This window comes from Theobroma cacao, chromosome 2, assembly GCF_000208745.1.
Source record: "Theobroma cacao cultivar B97-61/B2 chromosome 2, Criollo_cocoa_genome_V2, whole genome shotgun sequence".
In the NCBI taxonomy this organism is placed as follows: Eukaryota; Viridiplantae; Streptophyta; class Magnoliopsida; order Malvales; family Malvaceae; genus Theobroma; species Theobroma cacao.
The window spans coordinates 9,367,936-9,386,176 of NC_030851.1; the positions used below are offsets into that span (position 1 = coordinate 9,367,936).

Genomic DNA, 18,241 nt, shown 5'->3' on the forward strand with positions numbered 1-18,241 from the left:
TTCTGTTAAAAAATTTCATCAAAAAAAATACATAATCCCTCAATTGTATAGTATCAATTTCGTTGGAAATTTTCAACAAAATTTTGTTGTTGGAGAAGCATTTTCAATAGATTTTTTCATTGGAAATGCTTTTCCAACAAAAAATTTCACTAAAAATTCAATCGGTAATACCTTTTCAATGAAAATTACCTATTAACATTTCGATAATAAATTATCAATTGACATCCACAATTCACATCTAAAATTTATAAAAATACACATTAAGGAATCATAATACTCCTGAGGAAAGGTTTACTATCGTCCATTGGATAATGTATCATTGTATGTAATTATCTACTTACAGAAAAATAGCATTGACAGGACAAAGAAAGAAAAAGTATATAACTAAAAGATATGAATTTTCAAATAGAACTATGCATTAGAGTTGATAAAATATTAGGACACAATGAAAAATATCCATCAGGTCTTAGAAAAGTAACGTTGTGGCCACCATTGAGTATTAACTTTGACATTTGACATTCTTCCAGGCAAAGCAAACCCTTTTGTACCCAGACCTGCCAAATAAAATCATCAATCATCTGTGCAAAAATTAAAATAAACAGATAATACATCATTAAAGCAAACAATGTGGTCGTATGGATTCATGCTACATTGGAGACTACAGCAATGTCACGTTGAAGAAGAATTAACAAATATTTACCTTTCAAATATATCATCTGCAATGAGGTTAAAAGGTTCTATTGGATGAATTACATCTTTTACCAAAACCTAGAATGAGATATAGTTCCGTCTTACATTAACTAAACCCTGAACCCAGACAAAGGCAAGAGGTGGAAGTTAAAGATCCAATAGCTGCAAGGAAAGTTTAGAAGGTAGACCGTGAAAAATTGAGGAGGGACAGGCTGAATTAGCAATTTCTTGAGTTGGGAAACACGCTAGGTAAATTATGGCTATTCATCAATTTGTTTAATTGCTGATATCTTTGGTCACTTGGCATTGGATTTACAAATGTTTCTAGGCCAGTCAGCCTTGCAAGTAGGTAGGGGTTCTTTGGTGAGTTAGTTTAGCAACAATTGAACTAACCATATTAGAAGTTCAATGCCATGTCATTCCTTATCAATGTGTGTCTGATGCATTCGACTGTTAGATGCTCATGCGTTGATGCAAGCGGTTTAAATGACTTTTAATAAGAATAATGGTGGTTGAGTTCTGAATATCTACTTAACTCGGCATACTTAAAAGCTGCTGATAAAAAGGGTATTGCAATTTGTTTCATGTTTTAGACACTTAATGCAAATGCACATAGACGAGTAAAACAGTCAAACATTGCTTATAACAGTGAAAATAAGCAATTCAGGAAGTGCTAGAGAAATGTATCCTCAGTTTCTTTCCGATACTTTAACTTTCTGAGACTTTTTCCATTTTCTCCAACTATTCTTGGTGGTGTAAGGATAGGTCTTTCTGGAAACTCTTTTCAAACTGTGTCCGCTTAATTGCAGCTGCAGATTCATTTTTCTGTGATCTGGAGCGACGTCTATTCCCTTCTTAGGTTCAGCATTTCAGTATAGTTGGATTTGACTTATTTATGTTTGCTTTCCTTAAATCTGTGCTGCTAGATGGAGTAGGAGCCTTGCTAAAGCTGGTGTGCAAAGGCAAGGTGAGCTGTTTAAAGTCTTTGAGTAATCTGTTTTGGTTATGATGCTATTGGTTTGTGGGGGGATATTTTTTCTATTTTAAGATGTTGGTGGGGAAAGGCTGACTCTTCAGATCTTGTGATGTGGTTGTGGTTTTTATGTGCTTTAAGCTTGTGTTTTGTTGGATGATTTTTATTGAGCTGCTGAATGTATAGGTGCATTGTGTTGAGCATTGTACAGGTCATGTTTTCTTTTTGTCAGGATCGTCTTTTGTTTTTGGGATCAAAATTGTTTATGTTGGTTCAGCACTTTAAACAAGGATGCTGCCTGGTTTATATGGGGTTGTTGTCCCTGGTTTAAGATGATAGGATGATTGGATGAATGTGCAGAGTGTGTTGTGATTGTAATGCTCAGGGTCTGGGGTGGTTCTGCAATTGAGGGCTGTATCAATTGTATAGAGTGTAAGCTTTTCTCATTTAGGGACGATTTTGTTATGATTTTCTGTAATCTAAGAATGTCAGAGCAAAATCGTCTTGTACTGACCAGAGGTGAATGTTTGTTCCCTCTGTTATGAATGCAACTGAACTTTCAAAAAAAGAAACTAAATCCACTGACTAATGACCTAAAAATATATAGCCCACGTCTTATAGTAACATAGAAGGGACAAAAACTAACACGAAACAATAAGAATTTTGATGTAAGTCTTACTCAAATAGTCCTAATAAAAAATTCACAAACATCTATGTTACTTATACAAAAGGCTTCCGCGAAGTTGCATAATAAATCACCATTTATTTAAAAATTGCAAATCAGAACATTATGCATATATTCTAAAACTGAGGCAAGCATTATCACAGTAAAACACCGTATTAGAATGTAACAAAGATAAAAAACGGCCAAAATCACCATATAATTGTATAATTTTGCATCAAATCAGTACAAATTAGTCAAATTTAAAACTAAAAAGGGGATAATACCTTGGGGGATCTTCACCCGACCATTGATGGTGAACCCATCTCCAGAACTGCCAGAAACAGATAAACAAACAAGTGATGAAGCTAAAACCAAATAAAAGATCCAATTACAAGAGAGGAAATTAATTCAAAAATGATATACTTTTACTAAGGTCAACTGAACCAGCTATCTAATGGTGATAAAGTCACTAAATTCAATTCCTAGTAACAAAATCTAAAGTTCAAAAGAATTCAATCAGCTTTACCTTTTCAGCAATCAAATAGAAAATTAGAATTAGTACAAAGAGCGAAGGCAGAGCAGATAAAGCGTTTTGGGAAATATGACAAAAAAAATGAAGTAGAAAACTTACAGAGTCATGGGTCAAATAAATGCTGCAGTAATCACAATAATACCTGAAAATTTGAATCCAAATAAAAATATATATGAAAAGTTGATAAAATTGTTCATAGTGATAGTGTTAATTTCTTTTAAGAATGAATAAATTGGTAAAGATCCATTACCGGGGCATGACTTTGAAAACGTCAAATTAGAAGACTTCTAGAGGCGGCGACAGAGAAAAGAAAAGTGATGGTGGGAGGACTTGAGTTTAGGGTTTTGTAGAGGATGAGAGTTTTGGAAGGAATTGATCGGTGGAAATGCAAAGGAAGAAGAAAGAAAGAACATGATGGGACTTTCAACGGTGGCTGACGACGGGACCGACGGTGGTGAGGGAAAAATAGAGGGAGGCTATATGGTGTTTTGACTGATTGTTCCACTAAACTAAGATTTTGAGCTAGAGTTCCACTGGGTCGAATAGATTGAGCTGGAGGTAGAGGGTGGAGGCAAGATTAAAGTGTTTTGAGAAATAGCACTCAGAATTAGTTTTAGGGTTTCAACGAAAATAGTTTTATGTAGAATATGTTGTCCATTTTAACAATACGAATGGTTGGTATAAACAGCAAAGATTTCAAGTGTTTGCAATTTACACATGGATCAATATCTAAAGATCACAAAATTTTACACGTGTTGATTTATAATTATTTTAAATTATTAGTTATTAATAATAAATTTTAATAATGATTTTATTTATAATTTAATAATATTAATAAATTATATATATACATAAAATAGTATGTATAATGTATATGATTAATATAATATGTATAAATGATATATTAATAATATATGTATAAATTAATTGTACATATAATAACATATTACTCTTTTGTATACATGTATACATAAACAAGTATACTTATATAAATTTCTTTTTTTGAAAATTACATGTATACAAATATGTATATAGTGTTTTCTTTTATGAAAGTTTATGTATGTATATGCATACTACATGTTTATTAATTATTAACTAAATTTTTTATTTTGTAAAATATTAATTACTTATATATCAATAAGTATAAGTAATATATTAATTTTATATAGTATATATTTATATGTATATATATAGTTAATTTGTAAAGAATATATATGTATATATTTATATGAATATAATCAATGTAAAACATAGTGTTATATTACTTTATTGTATATATATTAATCATACAAATTATATGTTATAATTTTATATATTACAATGTTTGCATAACTAATAATTAATTGTAGACAACATATTATAAAAATTAAAGTAATAATTAATAAAGTTATTAACTATAATTATAGAAATAAAATTTATTATAAACTTACATATAAAATAGATATATGTATATTATAATTAATACATATATAACTATAAAGTTATATATACATAAGTGTAATAATTATTACATATTAATATATATATATGTAAGATATTTAATATCATATATATTATGTATATATATAAACTTATAAAGTTATATCATTTAAAATAGATAACTTGTAATTTTATATTAATATAAGTTTATATATATATATGTATATGTATATATATATATATTTTATTACTATGATTCTAATTTGTATACATATAATAAACTAATATATTTTAGATAATTTTATATTAATAAATTTACTATATATATATCAGTCTTCTTAATTTATGTTAACTAATATTAGTACGTACTTAAAGTATTATTAGTTGTTGTTTAATATAATATTAGATTTTATCATCTATTTTCATAAAATTAAAAAATTCATTTTATTATTTTTATATAGTTTTAATTTTATAACATTAATGAATTTGAAACTATTAATTTATAATTTATTATTAACATTTTCAAAATATATAAAAAAATAAGTAAAGGAAAACATATTTAAATTTTTAATATTATAAAATTCAATATGCATATATTTAATTTTATTAATATATTTTCGATAAAGGATTAATAAAATTTTTAAAAATTCTTAATATATTTTAAATAAAAAATTCAAAAAATAATAATACATATTCCGTTGAAAATTCATCGGAAAAAGTCAAATTAAATTTCCATCGAAATTTCGTTGGAAATTCATTGAAAATTTTCAACGAAAAATTTCGATCGGAAAAAATTGATTTTCTTGTAGTGTGATTTACAGCAACTTGAAAGGTATTATTCATTTTGATTCGTTGGACTCATTATTTTATCATACCAAAAGTGTTTATAAGTTGAAGATGATGTGAACTTTTAAATATTTAATTTTATTATTTTATCTTTTTGAGAATATGATATTCTCTCTTGATGTGAGATTTATAACTTCTCCTATTAAGAATGCAACATTCTCATGGCTCTTGTTAGAAGCATACAATCTCTCCTATATAAGATTTCGATGGCTCTTTGTTGGGATCGTGATACAAAGGCAATGTTTTAGTTGCTATTTCATCTCGAATATTTTTTTTGCTAAGCTAACAGTTATTTATTAAAAAGCCTACAATTATTTACAAAAACCAAACAAAAGATCACCTAAAAGGAATATTAATTAAAAGAGCAAGAACCCCCGTAATAAAAACCAAGGCCCAAACAGCACTAGGAAAACAAACTGAGGAACACCTAGACCTAGAAGGTAAAAACCCTTTAATCTCCCAACAATGGAATGCATCTTTTCATCCAATACAAGTTGCAACCAAAATCATCAAGTACGAAACTTCTGTAGGTCGATAAATTGGATCCCGAATTAGTTCATGAAGCATGGGTTCAGGATTTTTAAATTTGGCAATGAATATATAGCTTATGCTTTCTTTCTTTTTTTTACCTTTTTTGCCTAAGTCATTCTTACAAGTTTCTTGATCTCTTAATTTCTGGGATTATGCTCCATCATAAGTTAGCAGAAGCCTGCTTCTTTGTTTGAGGTATGAAACAATCTTTGTTGACTCTTTCCGTGGAGTCAGCTCTAGAGTTAATTAGCATGGAGTGAACTTAAGCCTTGACTCTTTTGCAAAATAATGCATCAAACTAGGGCTTTAAGAATCGGAGTTGCTGTTATAATGATGCAAATGCTGTGACCAAAGTGATTCAGTTTCAGTTTCACTTGATCGATGTGAATGTTCTTCACTGTACTTCTGCATTTAAGTTGTGTATTTGTTCACTTGTTGGATGCTGGGGGAATAACTACTGTATTTTTTTCCATTCTTTTTACCCCTTCCTAGTAAGAACGTGTAAGTGCTAGAGAAAATTCACTAAAGACAGACAAAGCTATGGATAAGTTTTCCTTCATAATGTCTCTGGCTCTAATGTTTCTCATAAGAGTACAAGTGAGAGGATAAGCAAAAAAGCAAAAGCTTCCTACAAATATATAGTGGTATAACCAATTAAAGAGCACAGCAGCACATTGTCATAATTCTAGATCAAACAAATCATCGGTTCAGTAGCAGAGAAATGGTTACAAAATCGTTCTCATATTGAATGCTGTAGTTGAATGTATGCATATACACACAATGCAAAACTAGGGAAAGGAAACTACATTTTACGATAACCACCACAATTTTGTGAGAATCTTTATTTACATCATCATAAAGAAGTCCTATCAGAGGGAGCTGTGATGCAAGTAACAAATTCAGCCGAATCTAAAATTGAAGAGATCATTCTGTTTTCTATGACAAAGAAAAGCTTATAGTGTAGAGCCTGCACTACTGGTTAGAACATATCCTCTTTCTCTTCCCTCCATATTTTTAATCTCTCTTAAAAAACTTCACAGTCTAAACAAAGATCCTAAAATCTGCAACAACTTGGTGCAATGGCCTTTTTGGAGAATATAGAATGGAGCAACCTCAGTGTTTCCGGGAGATAAAAAATTCATAATCTGGCTGCTGATTAAACACCTTAACATTGTTTTTGCAAACACAACCTCTGGCAAAACTAAAGGCATTGGCTTCCAGAGTTCTGAGTCGCTTCACAATAATTTCAGAAGTCTTACATTGTGAAAATTCTTCCAAAGAAGTTTTGTCGGGTATTCCCAGATCAAACCAGCATTCACCCTATTAGCATGAGCATGTTAAACATTGTATTGATGGCTCTCAAAAGTGAATAATAAAAATTTTTCAGAGTGGAAAACCACACAAAGCCTAAAAAATTGACAAAAAAAATAAAACAAGCAGAGATACAATTAGAAGTGTAACATATTATGCACTTTACAATGTTTACCACTAAATTTAGCTAGCAGCAACAGCGATCAATATTCATCATATATGCAACCTAAACCTTCAGCCCTTGCATGGTGTAAATCTACTGACAACGTTTCAGTTCAAGAATTTCAAGTCAGTAATCTACAGAATATTCCAGAATGGGAGTTGGAAATTTTATATCACTGTATCAGGAAGCAATATTAGCAGCGTATAGATAGCACTTCATAATCTGCTGTCATACTCTCATATATAACACCACAAAAAAAGAAAAAGAGAAAAAATAGCATTATGAGAACACAACCATCTTTGTAACTAAATTCCTATTTTCCATCTTTTGCAGCAATCCAGTTTCAAAAATGAGAAGTATTATCCTGAAGAAATTTTGAACAAGCTTAAAAGAATACAATTTACCTGTGTGTTGTAGCTTTCCAGTCCTAGTACAGGGGCAACAATACAAGTAGCCTTGTTTTGAAGAGAATCAGTAGGAATACATCTCTGAACCAAATGTCCTAGTGAATGGTAAGTCAAGAATGATGCATGGAAATTTCCTTCTGGGATCCGATATATAGGATACCAAGCGACTGAGTACCTGAAAGCAATCTATCCTGGTTTTAGTATATTAGTCCCAACTAGAAACAAATGGTCAAAATTGAAGCTAGTGCTAGCTCTTACCAAGATGCAGGGTGTAGATCATGCAGATCCACAGACTCTAGTTTTGAAGAGTCACCAAATACTAGATTGGAAGTTCCAGTGTTAACAAGTTCAGCAATTCTGAAACTTGAGGTCGTTAACCAGTATATCTTATCAAGAATTTGTGGGTCAAAATAATCACTGTGCAGATTAAAAAAAGCTTGCGAAATATGAAGAAGGAGATAAATTGAAGACCATAAAATTACAGAAGTCAACTCATCAAACAAACTACACTTGTGATGAGGAAATAGAACTTTTGGACTCTTTTGGAGACATCTGACATTGTTTGAATGAGATAGAACATACTCTTCTTCTCCATCATTACTAGGACAACATCTGCAGTATGCAATCATGTCTTTCTTTCTCCATTTCTCAACCTAGATTTTTACAGTCCTTTATCCTTTGCTTATGCTGCTCGCAAGTTTAATAAGACCTCTGCTTCACCTTCTCATCATATGAATATGCTGCTAGATAACAAGGCATGCTCCAAGCATGGTAACATAATTTCCTAGATTTTTAAAGTGAATTAACTTAAGCTAAATGAATTTCATTGTGGTACCTAATACAAGCAGTGTGCGAGAATATGAACAGAGGAAGCCTGATTGCAAAGCATTGGCAAGTGAAACAAGATAAAAAAGAACAGAATGAGAGAAGAATACAGACATGGGGTCTGAGGATTGATCCATGGTTAATGAAATAAGAAGATTATTAATTATGATGAAATGGCAAAAAGGAAGAGATGGAATTTAGACATAACTGAGTTCAATAGGAATGACAGCTTATTGTATTAAATTAACACATACAACAGCCTTGCATCAAGAGCAACTGCAGGAATGCTATAAAAACAGGCAGTAATGCAGGCTTCTGGGGCAATTTCTCCTTTTTTAATACTCCTAAGCAAATAATTTGTTGAGAATCACAGAAAATATGACGAAACCAGACTGAGAACTTAGTTACATTCACGAACAATCCACATAGCATTCTTAACAGCTATGACTTTTTATGCATGAACCAACCAATAAATGACTCACAAGGTGCTACAAAATCAATAGAGTAAAATTAGATTCAAGAGGAAAATCTTACTTAATATGAAGAGGCTTTCGCTTATGAGGCAGCTCAGATTCAAAAAATTCGAACATTAGTTCAGAATCACCCAGGCAGTCAAGTGAAGAAAGGAAGCCCTGAGAGTCTCCTGTCTTACATGATGATGCATTATTTGAGATGCAAACTTCCTCAATAGAATCAAGATTTTTATCTGATGTTTTATTTCCCACCCAAAAATAACCAGGTTGAATTGCTCCTGGAGAATGTTTGACAAGCAATGTTTCTAGAGAAGAGGAATTTAAATCAACTTCTTGTTTCTCTGGCCTTACATAGCCAAACAGTTGAATAGCAGAAAGGAAGGGAATAAAATGAGCTTGAAATGATGTCATTTCCGTTGGTCTCCCCTTTTGGTTATTATAATCTACTGCCTTGATTTCCAATCCATAATTTCCAGGCTTCTGATACCAGTTCCAAACAGCACGAAGTGATATACTAGGCATCTGATGCTTACACAGGAAACTAGAGGACAGCTGACTAACTGAGCAAACTCCACATTTTGAACAACTATGTGAAAAAGAAATAGCTGGAGAAGCAGAATGGATGAATCTTTCAAACTCAGCAAGAGGTTGGCCCATTTCAATCTGAGCTTTCTCTGATTCCAATTGCAGTCTGTAAGCAGCAGTCAAAGCTTCTACTGCAACTTGTGAGTCAATAATTGACTGGGGCGTACCTTTTGGTTCTTCAAAATATATCATGCTTCCATTGGTGCTTTCAGAAGCATGAACTTCTGATATGGCACCCTCATTTTTTAATGTTGAGGTTTCATTTTCGTTTGAAGTCATTTTGGTTGCTGGGGTGGCTATGAGGTCATTGGTTGTAGTAGCACTAGAAGTAGTAGAACCAGAAATAGGAGTTACATTTCCTTTCAAATTTGTATAATTCATCTCTCCACATGAAGACGGCGAAGTATCACTAAAGACATTGCAAACATCACCAGTCCTTTCCACCACCTGAACAGGAACCCACTTCTTTGCTTTTGTTTCAGAATTGGTCTTTTTCCTGAATTTATACTTCTTGTAAACTCCAGAACCAGGGACTGATTTACTATTGTCAGAAGCATGAAAGGGCAAGGGATCATTAATGACATTGCAGAAACCAGCGAACCCGGTCCTCTCTTTCCTACAAACAGGAATCCACTTCTTTGCTTTCATGAGGTTATGCTCCTGATGAACTTGATAACCAGAGAATGGCTGACTGCCGACAGAACCACAAAAGGACCTACCTAACACATGGCTCGTCCTTTGTATCTTCATCCCGCTACATGGCTGGAATCTACCTTGGCCCGGAACCCATACTTTTGTTTCGCAATGGGCATTTTGCTGATCAGGAACAGAAGAAACGGGATATGCATGGAAGCAGTTGGAGCTGTGAGTTGCAACATGCTGGTTGTTGTATTTCACCTTTAGTGCTTCATCAGCATTCTTACAATGATGCAGGTCAAAGGGAACCGGTATTGATTCTTCACAAAGGCTATGCCTTTTACGAAGCCGAGTGAAATCTTCTTCCCAGGTCTCAGGTTCTTTCTTGCAATTAAAGTTCTTGTGGATAAATGAATGATTAGGCTTTATTTCTGAATGCTTGAAGACCTCTGTTTCCCAATTCCCCACTTGGTTTGACCAAGACAAATTTTGAAAGAGGCTGTTATTAAACCTTTTCGTAGCAGCACATTGAGAAGATTCAACGAATACTTCGCCTTGGATTCTTTGACACATTATCTCCTTATTTTCAGGCTTGTCGATTCCATGAGCAGTACAAATGTTTTTTGAGAAAGAAACATAGGGGTTGGGTAACAACCCATCACCTGAAAAAGGATTCTGCTCATTCAAGGATTTCTTCTCTAGAATGGTTGCATCTCTCCCCACCAAATTACATGTTGATCCTTTCTTAACCCAATATTTAGTTTCTTCCCTGAAATTCATCTGACTTTCTGGCATGATTTGTTAAATCGAACTCCACCACCTAGACCAAATTCACCTACTTCCTGTATCAGCTATAGGATAAGAGTGCCTGCAAATGCAGTTTCCCAAAGAACTCTTTTCAATATGTAGGATCGATGCCTTGGAAGATCCCATCTACAGGAAATTTGTCAATGCAATGAAACACCAAACTTCAAAAACATAAAGATGTAGTTTCTAGTTCCCTACAAGGACACCTGTGGATCAAAAAAAGAACAACAAGGCAAGGGTCTCCTTCTATGTAAAGATTTGCAAGGTCTTCAGAGATTGACACTAATTATAGAGATACTAAATGGGTAGGACTGTCTAGTTTAATGTCAATTAATAGCATTAATAATAATGAAACAGCTAGTGGTCCTCTCACCTGGGTCACCATCTCAAAATCTGCCTTAAAACGGCTAAAATCCAACTTCTATTAATATAGGAACCCAACATATCATGCAATATGCATAATGAAACTACAAAGGAGTAATCAATATTTCTTACTTAGAAACAGAAAATCCCCTGTTCATTAACATAACCCAGAAATTCTTTTGATATGAAAATGGTTCTTTATACAATTATATCCCAAAAGAAATGGCTTTAAGGAAGCAAACAAGGCCTATCACTCCAATTCGTTGAATATGCCCTGGAATAATAGAATTTCAAGAAACGGTTAAGAGTGCTTAGTTTATATAAGTTCTTCATTGTTCGATTCGTATCTTGATTGTCTAAAAAAATAAAATGGTTAATGATGAGACGAAGAAAGGAAGGAAGGAAAGGCAAGGCGCAAGTGCTTTACAAAATATGGGTGTTCAATGTGATTACCAGACCTTAAACCCTAAAGAAAAGCAAAAGGACATCGACATTGAACCAAATTATGAAACAAGATAATACAAAATGATAGTATTAAAGAAACAAATTAGTGTAAACAGTGTTGAATTAAAGAATATAAAAAAGATGAGAAAAGAAAATGCAAGATTTTAAAAGGAAAAACAAAGTACCTGAGAAAGAAAGAAAGAGAACAGAGGAGAGGGGACTGTCGAAGAGCGCGGGAGGGAGAAATATGAAAATCCTTCAACAGCTCAGCAACGAATAAAAATAAGCATTTCTTTTCGGTTTTATTAAGACATTTTAATATTTTTTTATTTGAAAAAATAGCAAAATTTTAGCGTGCAGCTGTCGCTGATGATATTTTGACTCCTCCGCAGGCCACGTTGGAACTTGTCTTAATTCAAGAGTTCTCCTTTCATTTGATAAAAATCAAGAAAAGAAGAAAAATAGAATAAAAGAAAATTACTTTTGTCTTATATTTATTTAGTACGAAAGATGAAAATAAAAAAATTAAGGTAAAATTTTAAATAGAATGATAAATTTAAGTAAAATGAGTGTTTTTATCTTAATTTGAAATGATTAGATTTGAAGGGAGGGGAAATATACGACTTCATCAATTCCTTTTTTTTTTGTTTATTTTTCTTTTACAAAACCCAAAAAAAAAAAATACCACTTGCTTTCCTTCTTTTCTCCTTCCCTCTTACCAAATATACTTTAAAGTCAAGGCTGGAAGAGTGAAAGAGAGGCAAAAATATCAAGAATCATGTGAAATAAGGGGATGACACAGACTCATGCCTGCAGCGTGCATTTTAACTAGTATGATTTTGCACTCTTTTGAGGTTCATTCATATAATAAAATAATGAATGTTATATAATTGGAATAGGGTAGAGAGGTTGAAGAGCTGCCAATTAAGTGCACCGTCTTAAATGAACCACTAATAAGTGTAGAAAAGGAAAATGCGATGATCTTCATGATAATTATTGTAGTATTTGAGATGGGAATGTCTCTTTCTTCGCCTTTTTCCATTCAAGGCACAACCCAATTCTACCTTAAACCTACTACCTAAAAGACCGACTTTACCAATTTTTACTGAAGATTTTGGAAATATTTTTAATGCCCTAAATACTACCATATAAAAAAGCAAATGTCTTTTTCTTTTTTCCCCTTAGTGATTTTTTGTTTTTCACTTGCGAAACCTTTTTTTTTGGAGTAAAGTATCCTCAATTTTTAATTTTTAATCATAATTTCATATTAATTCATTAATTTTTAATAAAAAAATAAATAATTCATTTTAAAATAATATTTTTCTCTTAACACATAAGTACAATGTTAATCCAGTGTTAATATTTTTTATCGATTGATGACAAGGTAATATTAAAATAATTTATTTTTATTAATTTTAAAAATTATAATAATATATAAATTATAACTTTTTATTTTTTATTTTTTTCTTATTAAAAAAAACCCTTATCCCTTACCTTTTCCCCAGCTGGAACGTCAAATTCAACTCCAGCTAGGAAGCGTTAGATCTGGCTCCGTCCGGATCTCCCTCCCTTGCGCCCCAAAAGGAAGGTCGAGATCTACGCTCCCTTGGCAAGTGCGGGGTTGGGGCCAAGAGATCTAGGCTCTGGCTCCTCTAGGGAGCACAGGGGTGGGGGGCGCAGGGGTGGCCAACCAGGAGGGCCATCGACAGGCCTGAAAAAGAAGAAGAGGAAAATAGTGAAAAAAAGGTAAAAAGAAAGGGAGTAATTTTGACATTTTACATTTAGTCGTTAACGGCATTCACCTGTTTGAGATAAATTGTATATTTTAAAAATTGATGAATTTACTTGAAATTATGATATTTTATTTTTTATTTTTTAAAAGATAGCTAGGTATAAGCCTAAAATAGATTTTAGCCGTACTTGAAGTAAACAAAATATTTTATGTTATTTTTTTTTTGAAAAAAAATTTTATATATGAAAAAGTGAGAAGAATTACTGAAAATGCCGTCTTGAGTCTACTATCTTGATTTCCTGCCATAGACTCTATGGCATTATCGTTCACCCTCAATCATTTTATGTTATACCATTAAAAACAAAACAGAAAAATGATTGAGAGAAAAAAGAAGAAGGCATGCCTCTTTCACCTTCGTGGGTTGCACTGCTATGTAAAGTCATCTAGGATTTCGCAATAATTTTTTGGTGACAATTAATTGAAATTTGTGTGCCTGTCATTTATTCGAATTCTTACCCGTTATTGTATCCCATTTAAAATTGATTTTTTTTTTCAAAATTCATTAATAATTAGATTATTTCTTATTTGAACTTGAATTATCTTTTCAACATTCATTAATTAATTTAATGATACATGTCGCTTATCTAAACAATTAAAGTAGGGATTTTTTCATGTTAATAAAAAATTTTGATTTGTATATATTTATATTAGATAGGAGATAGATATGAGAACAGCTATTACAAAGCATAAACTGATGATGCATAAACAGTAGATTGTCAAATCTGACAAGTTTCGATGGGTATTAAAGTACGTATGCCTCTCTTTAATGACATTTTTATATGGAAATCTTTTCGAAGATCGCTGGTTTCTCAGCTTTATTCAATTTTATAAATCTTCATCTTTTTCCCACTTTCCTTTTTCTTTTTTATCTTAATTCTTTTTTTTAAAATAAAATTTCGGTGGGCAGGAGCCACTGGCATCAAACGTTGGATGCTTTACGTCGGGTACCACCTTAGGCATAATCTAATAATCATCAAGACAATTTTTTATTTTGAAAAAAAAAGTTCACATCCTAATTATATATTCTATCCCAAACTTTTTTGTAAAAAAAGATTGCAATTATAAGAATTTAATTTTGCACGTCCAAAACTGGATCAAAGTAGCTAGTCACATTACAACTTCTATCATTCACGTTATGCTAACCAAAACTTGATGTCTTTGTATGCCCTAAGAAAGAAGCAAATTCTTCTTCCACGTTTCGATTAGCAAGAAAACTACGGTGATTCATTGGACAAAAATCAATTTGCATGTTAGCTCAAGCTAAAGCTATGTTTATTGTTCTATCATCATTGCCAAAAAAGAATGATAGGGTAACAATAAATCAGGAAAAGAAAAAAGTTAGAAACTTCCCAAAGATTATCATGCTTTTTTAGTATTTCTTATCCAGATTCAATGCTCTAGTCCTCTGGATAACGCTCACCTCATCAAAAGGTACGCTTAAGGAAGACAGAGTTCAAGTTTCTATAGTGCTTGCTTGCCTGTTTGGTAGCATGCCAAACAACATCAAGTATATTTAAATTTGTCTGGAAATAGTGCAAATACTAGATAATAATAGAATACAAAAACCAATTAAGAAACAAAAAAATGCAAGTCAATTTGGTTAAGAAATGTAGATATCTCCTTATTGAAGCCAATTTCACTTTGGATTAGATTTATCTTCTTTTTTCATACTGTTGAGGTCAAAAAGGATGGAAAGGATCTTAGTGTAGAGACTCAATCTCCTTAGAAGACTCGACACATGTAATTGCCTCACGACAAAAGTAAGGCTCTTCAATTTCTGCTTCCACATATAAAATATAAAAATCAAAATCACCATCGATATAAGTAATGCTTTCTTGAGATACCAATTCTTGTACCTCTTGAAATTCATTTTAGATTTTACTATCATCCCACACTGTCACAAGAGCATTGATTTCAAACTCTACCTTGCCAGCTTCTTGGTCTAATGTGATTGCAATTCTTGACTTTATCTCATGAAGTAATGCAGATTTCTCAAATATAACATCTCGACTCACTATGAATTTGGGAGACTTACAATCAGTACACTACAACCAATAACCCTTCACTCCATGTGCATAGCCTAAAAATATACACTTTGCCACCCTCGGCTCAAGTTTACCATTGCTCACATGAACATAAATAAGACAACCAAATACTCTTAATACAGAATAATCAGCAGGCTTACCAAACTAAACTTCCTCGGGAGTCTTAAATTCAATTGCAGTTAATGGAGATCGATTTAATAAGTAGCAAGCCATGTTGATAGCTTGTCATGACCCGGTACTCTCATCGAGCCCATGACAACCGTCGCAATATTCCGATAGACATTCATTACCCAGAATGCCAACCGAAACCCCGCAAGGCTTTAATATAAGTTTTCGCACCTCCCCTGTGAGCAACAGTTGTTAAGTATCATGTTTTGAGAGACTATAAACTATTTCCAAATAAAAACAATAGATAAATAATTTTTTGCTCACAGGGGCATTTTGGTCATTTTTTCTCGAAAGTCTCGAAACCAGCTAAAAATATAGTATGTGAGTGGAAAACACATATTTCATAATCAAAAATAAGTTTAGATATCTAAAACATTCATTTAAAGTGAAATTATAACTATTTGAATATAATATAAATATTCAATAAAATATTCTATTTTCTTATAAAACAATATTTATAGAGTTACCGGTAAATAATTTTTGTAGCGTAAAAGCTAAATAAATTCATACATACTGTAATACAGATAACCAAAGTATAAAATTTAATTTACAGTGACACGTGGGTCCACGAACGACCAAAAGTATCAAAAGCGGTAAACTTACAATTTTTGAGGATTTAAGTCCAACTGTAGCTCTCAACGAAATGAGCTATCTACCGACTATCCTGAGCCTGAAATGGGTGGAAAGGAGGGTGGTGAGATTATATAATCGCAGTGAGTAAACAAATACCATCTAAAATATCTAAAGTTGAGTAAATGGAGACAGATAAAATAGTTTAACATACTGTAATTCATCACCTTTTAACTCATTTCAACCAAATAAAATCAATTCATATAAATCAAGTAATCAACATGGCTTATGAATTTCTTAAAACTTTGGCTCGTGGCAAAATTATTCTCATACTCAGTTATTAGGGATACCTTGATCGAGGGCTATCCCAACCGAATTTGCCAAGGCTGATAAAAAGTTATGTACGCATAAATCATGTTTTTACTTTGAAAACATAGTTATTCCTTGGCGTTGACTGAGTTCACCCTCACGTGGTGGTTTGGCGTGAAGTGAACTCTAAAGTGTTAACCTCAAGAGTTATCCATCCGCGCCTCTCATACTGAGGTATGAATATAATAGGGTTACCGTGCCCCTTCTAATAGGCTGATCCACGGAACCCGTCCACTGCAGCGACTAATCAATAACCCACCAATTCAATAAAATTCAACAGCATGACATGGCAATTTTATCATTATCTAGCCTATCAAGGCAAACAATAGTTTATACATTTTCAACACAAATACTAATACAACCATTCATGCCAATATTATCATAAGCCATTCAATTCAAACCATGATTTATAATATAGCAATTAGTCTCCAATTACTCCATTTTCAAAACCATCTTTCAATTTTAAGACAATTTTATAAAATCATTTCATTTAAACACATTTTGTTTATAAAACATAAAGATTTACTATTTAAACTTATTTTTCATAGAATCACAAAATCGGATAAATACCACTTTAGATAATTAAGACGATAGTAAAGTTACTCACTATTTCGGGAGTCGAATTCTGAGTACTCCGATTCTTGATCCTCGGGTACTATCTCTTTACTTTTGCCAGAATGCTCACCACCTAGACATAATGCACAATAAGCCATTTACTACATTTGTGCTAAATTGTTGTAAAACCAATTCAGGCTCTATACTAATGCATGAAATGGGATGTGAAATACTCGGGTAACTATCTAAATACGGTGTTCAATATAAATTCAATTATGTACCTAAATAAAACGATATTGGCCTAATTCGATCTATCACCCGTTTAATTGGCCAATACGTCCAATTCAACTCCAAATAATTTCATTTTTCTCCCAATACTCCAAATCATCAAACATAAATTAAATAACTTGAAATATGGCAAAATCATCCTCACATTTTCTCTTGGAAAATTCGACCATGGTGGGTGCATCAACACTATGATTTTTTCTACTTGATTCTCACACCATAAATCACTAATTCCTAACCAAATCACTTGAAATAAAATCAAAATCATCCTCAATATTCCACATGGAGAATTCAGCCAATGATGGGTGATGGAAGAACATGAATTTTTCTTGCTTGATTTTCATGCTACACATCACCAATCAACTAAAAACACTAAAATACATTGAAATCTAACCAAATCAAGCATCAAAATCTCTCTCTAAGTGTTCAGCCAGCAAGATACCCATCATGAAATCATGTGATTCAACCATGAAAAATGCAAAAGAATGTATGGGAAAGGTAGATCACAAGTCAAAATCAAGAAATTTTACCTTTAATTGCTTGATTACTTGAAATCCACCAATTTTCTCTTGAATTTTCACCCTAGGGTTCTTGTTCTTTCTTTTTCTTCCTTTGTTCTTGCTTTGGCTGGCCATATGAAGAGAAATGGGCTGATTTTGTGTTGATTTTTAAGCCAAATAATAAATGGATGAAAATTTGACACATGTCACCATTCCATTGGTCCATGTGTCATACTTACCCATTAAGCAATCTCTCTCCACCACTTAAATTTTCTCAATTATCCATGA

The 18,241-nt window shown here is 32.4% G+C and overlaps 1 protein-coding gene and 1 long non-coding RNA gene across 3 annotated transcripts; both read right to left on the minus strand.

Annotated features, from left to right (window-relative positions):
• On the minus strand, positions 232-3,557 carry LOC108660585. The gene is made up of 4 exons (XR_001926373.1): positions 3,110-3,557; positions 2,959-3,001; positions 2,612-2,658; positions 232-554 (listed from the first exon to the last, which is right to left on the minus strand). It is a non-coding gene; the product is annotated as an uncharacterized LOC108660585 (long non-coding RNA).
• On the minus strand, positions 6,381-11,025 carry LOC18608582. Of its 2 annotated transcripts, XM_018114779.1 has the most exons (4): positions 8,896-11,025; positions 7,795-7,893; positions 7,534-7,711; positions 6,381-6,975 (listed from the first exon to the last, which is right to left on the minus strand). In XM_018114779.1, the coding sequence occupies exons 1-4, from the start codon at positions 10,848-10,850 to the stop codon at positions 6,769-6,771; spliced, it is 2,439 nt and encodes an 812-aa protein (XP_017970268.1). In that variant the 5' UTR covers positions 10,851-11,025; the 3' UTR covers positions 6,381-6,768. The 2 variants fall into 2 exon arrangements, with proteins under 2 accessions (XP_017970268.1, XP_017970269.1); XM_018114780.1 differs by lacking the exons at positions 6,381-6,975; positions 7,795-7,893 and having other exon boundaries at positions 7,557-7,722.

Excerpts from the sequence above, each read along its gene's own strand:
- LOC18608582 (XM_018114779.1), bottom strand. The coding sequence starts at position 10,850 with ATGCCAGAAAGTCAGATGAATTTCAGGGAAGAAACTAAATATTGGGTT. Across the intron at positions 7,894-8,895 it reads CGAAAGCCTCTTCATATTAA|AATTGCTGAACTTGTTAACA; the intron begins GTAAGATTTTCC and ends CTCAAGTTTCAG. Across the intron at positions 6,976-7,533 it reads TGGAAAGCTACAACACACAG|GGTGAATGCTGGTTTGATCT; the intron begins GTAAATTGTATT and ends TCATGCTAATAG.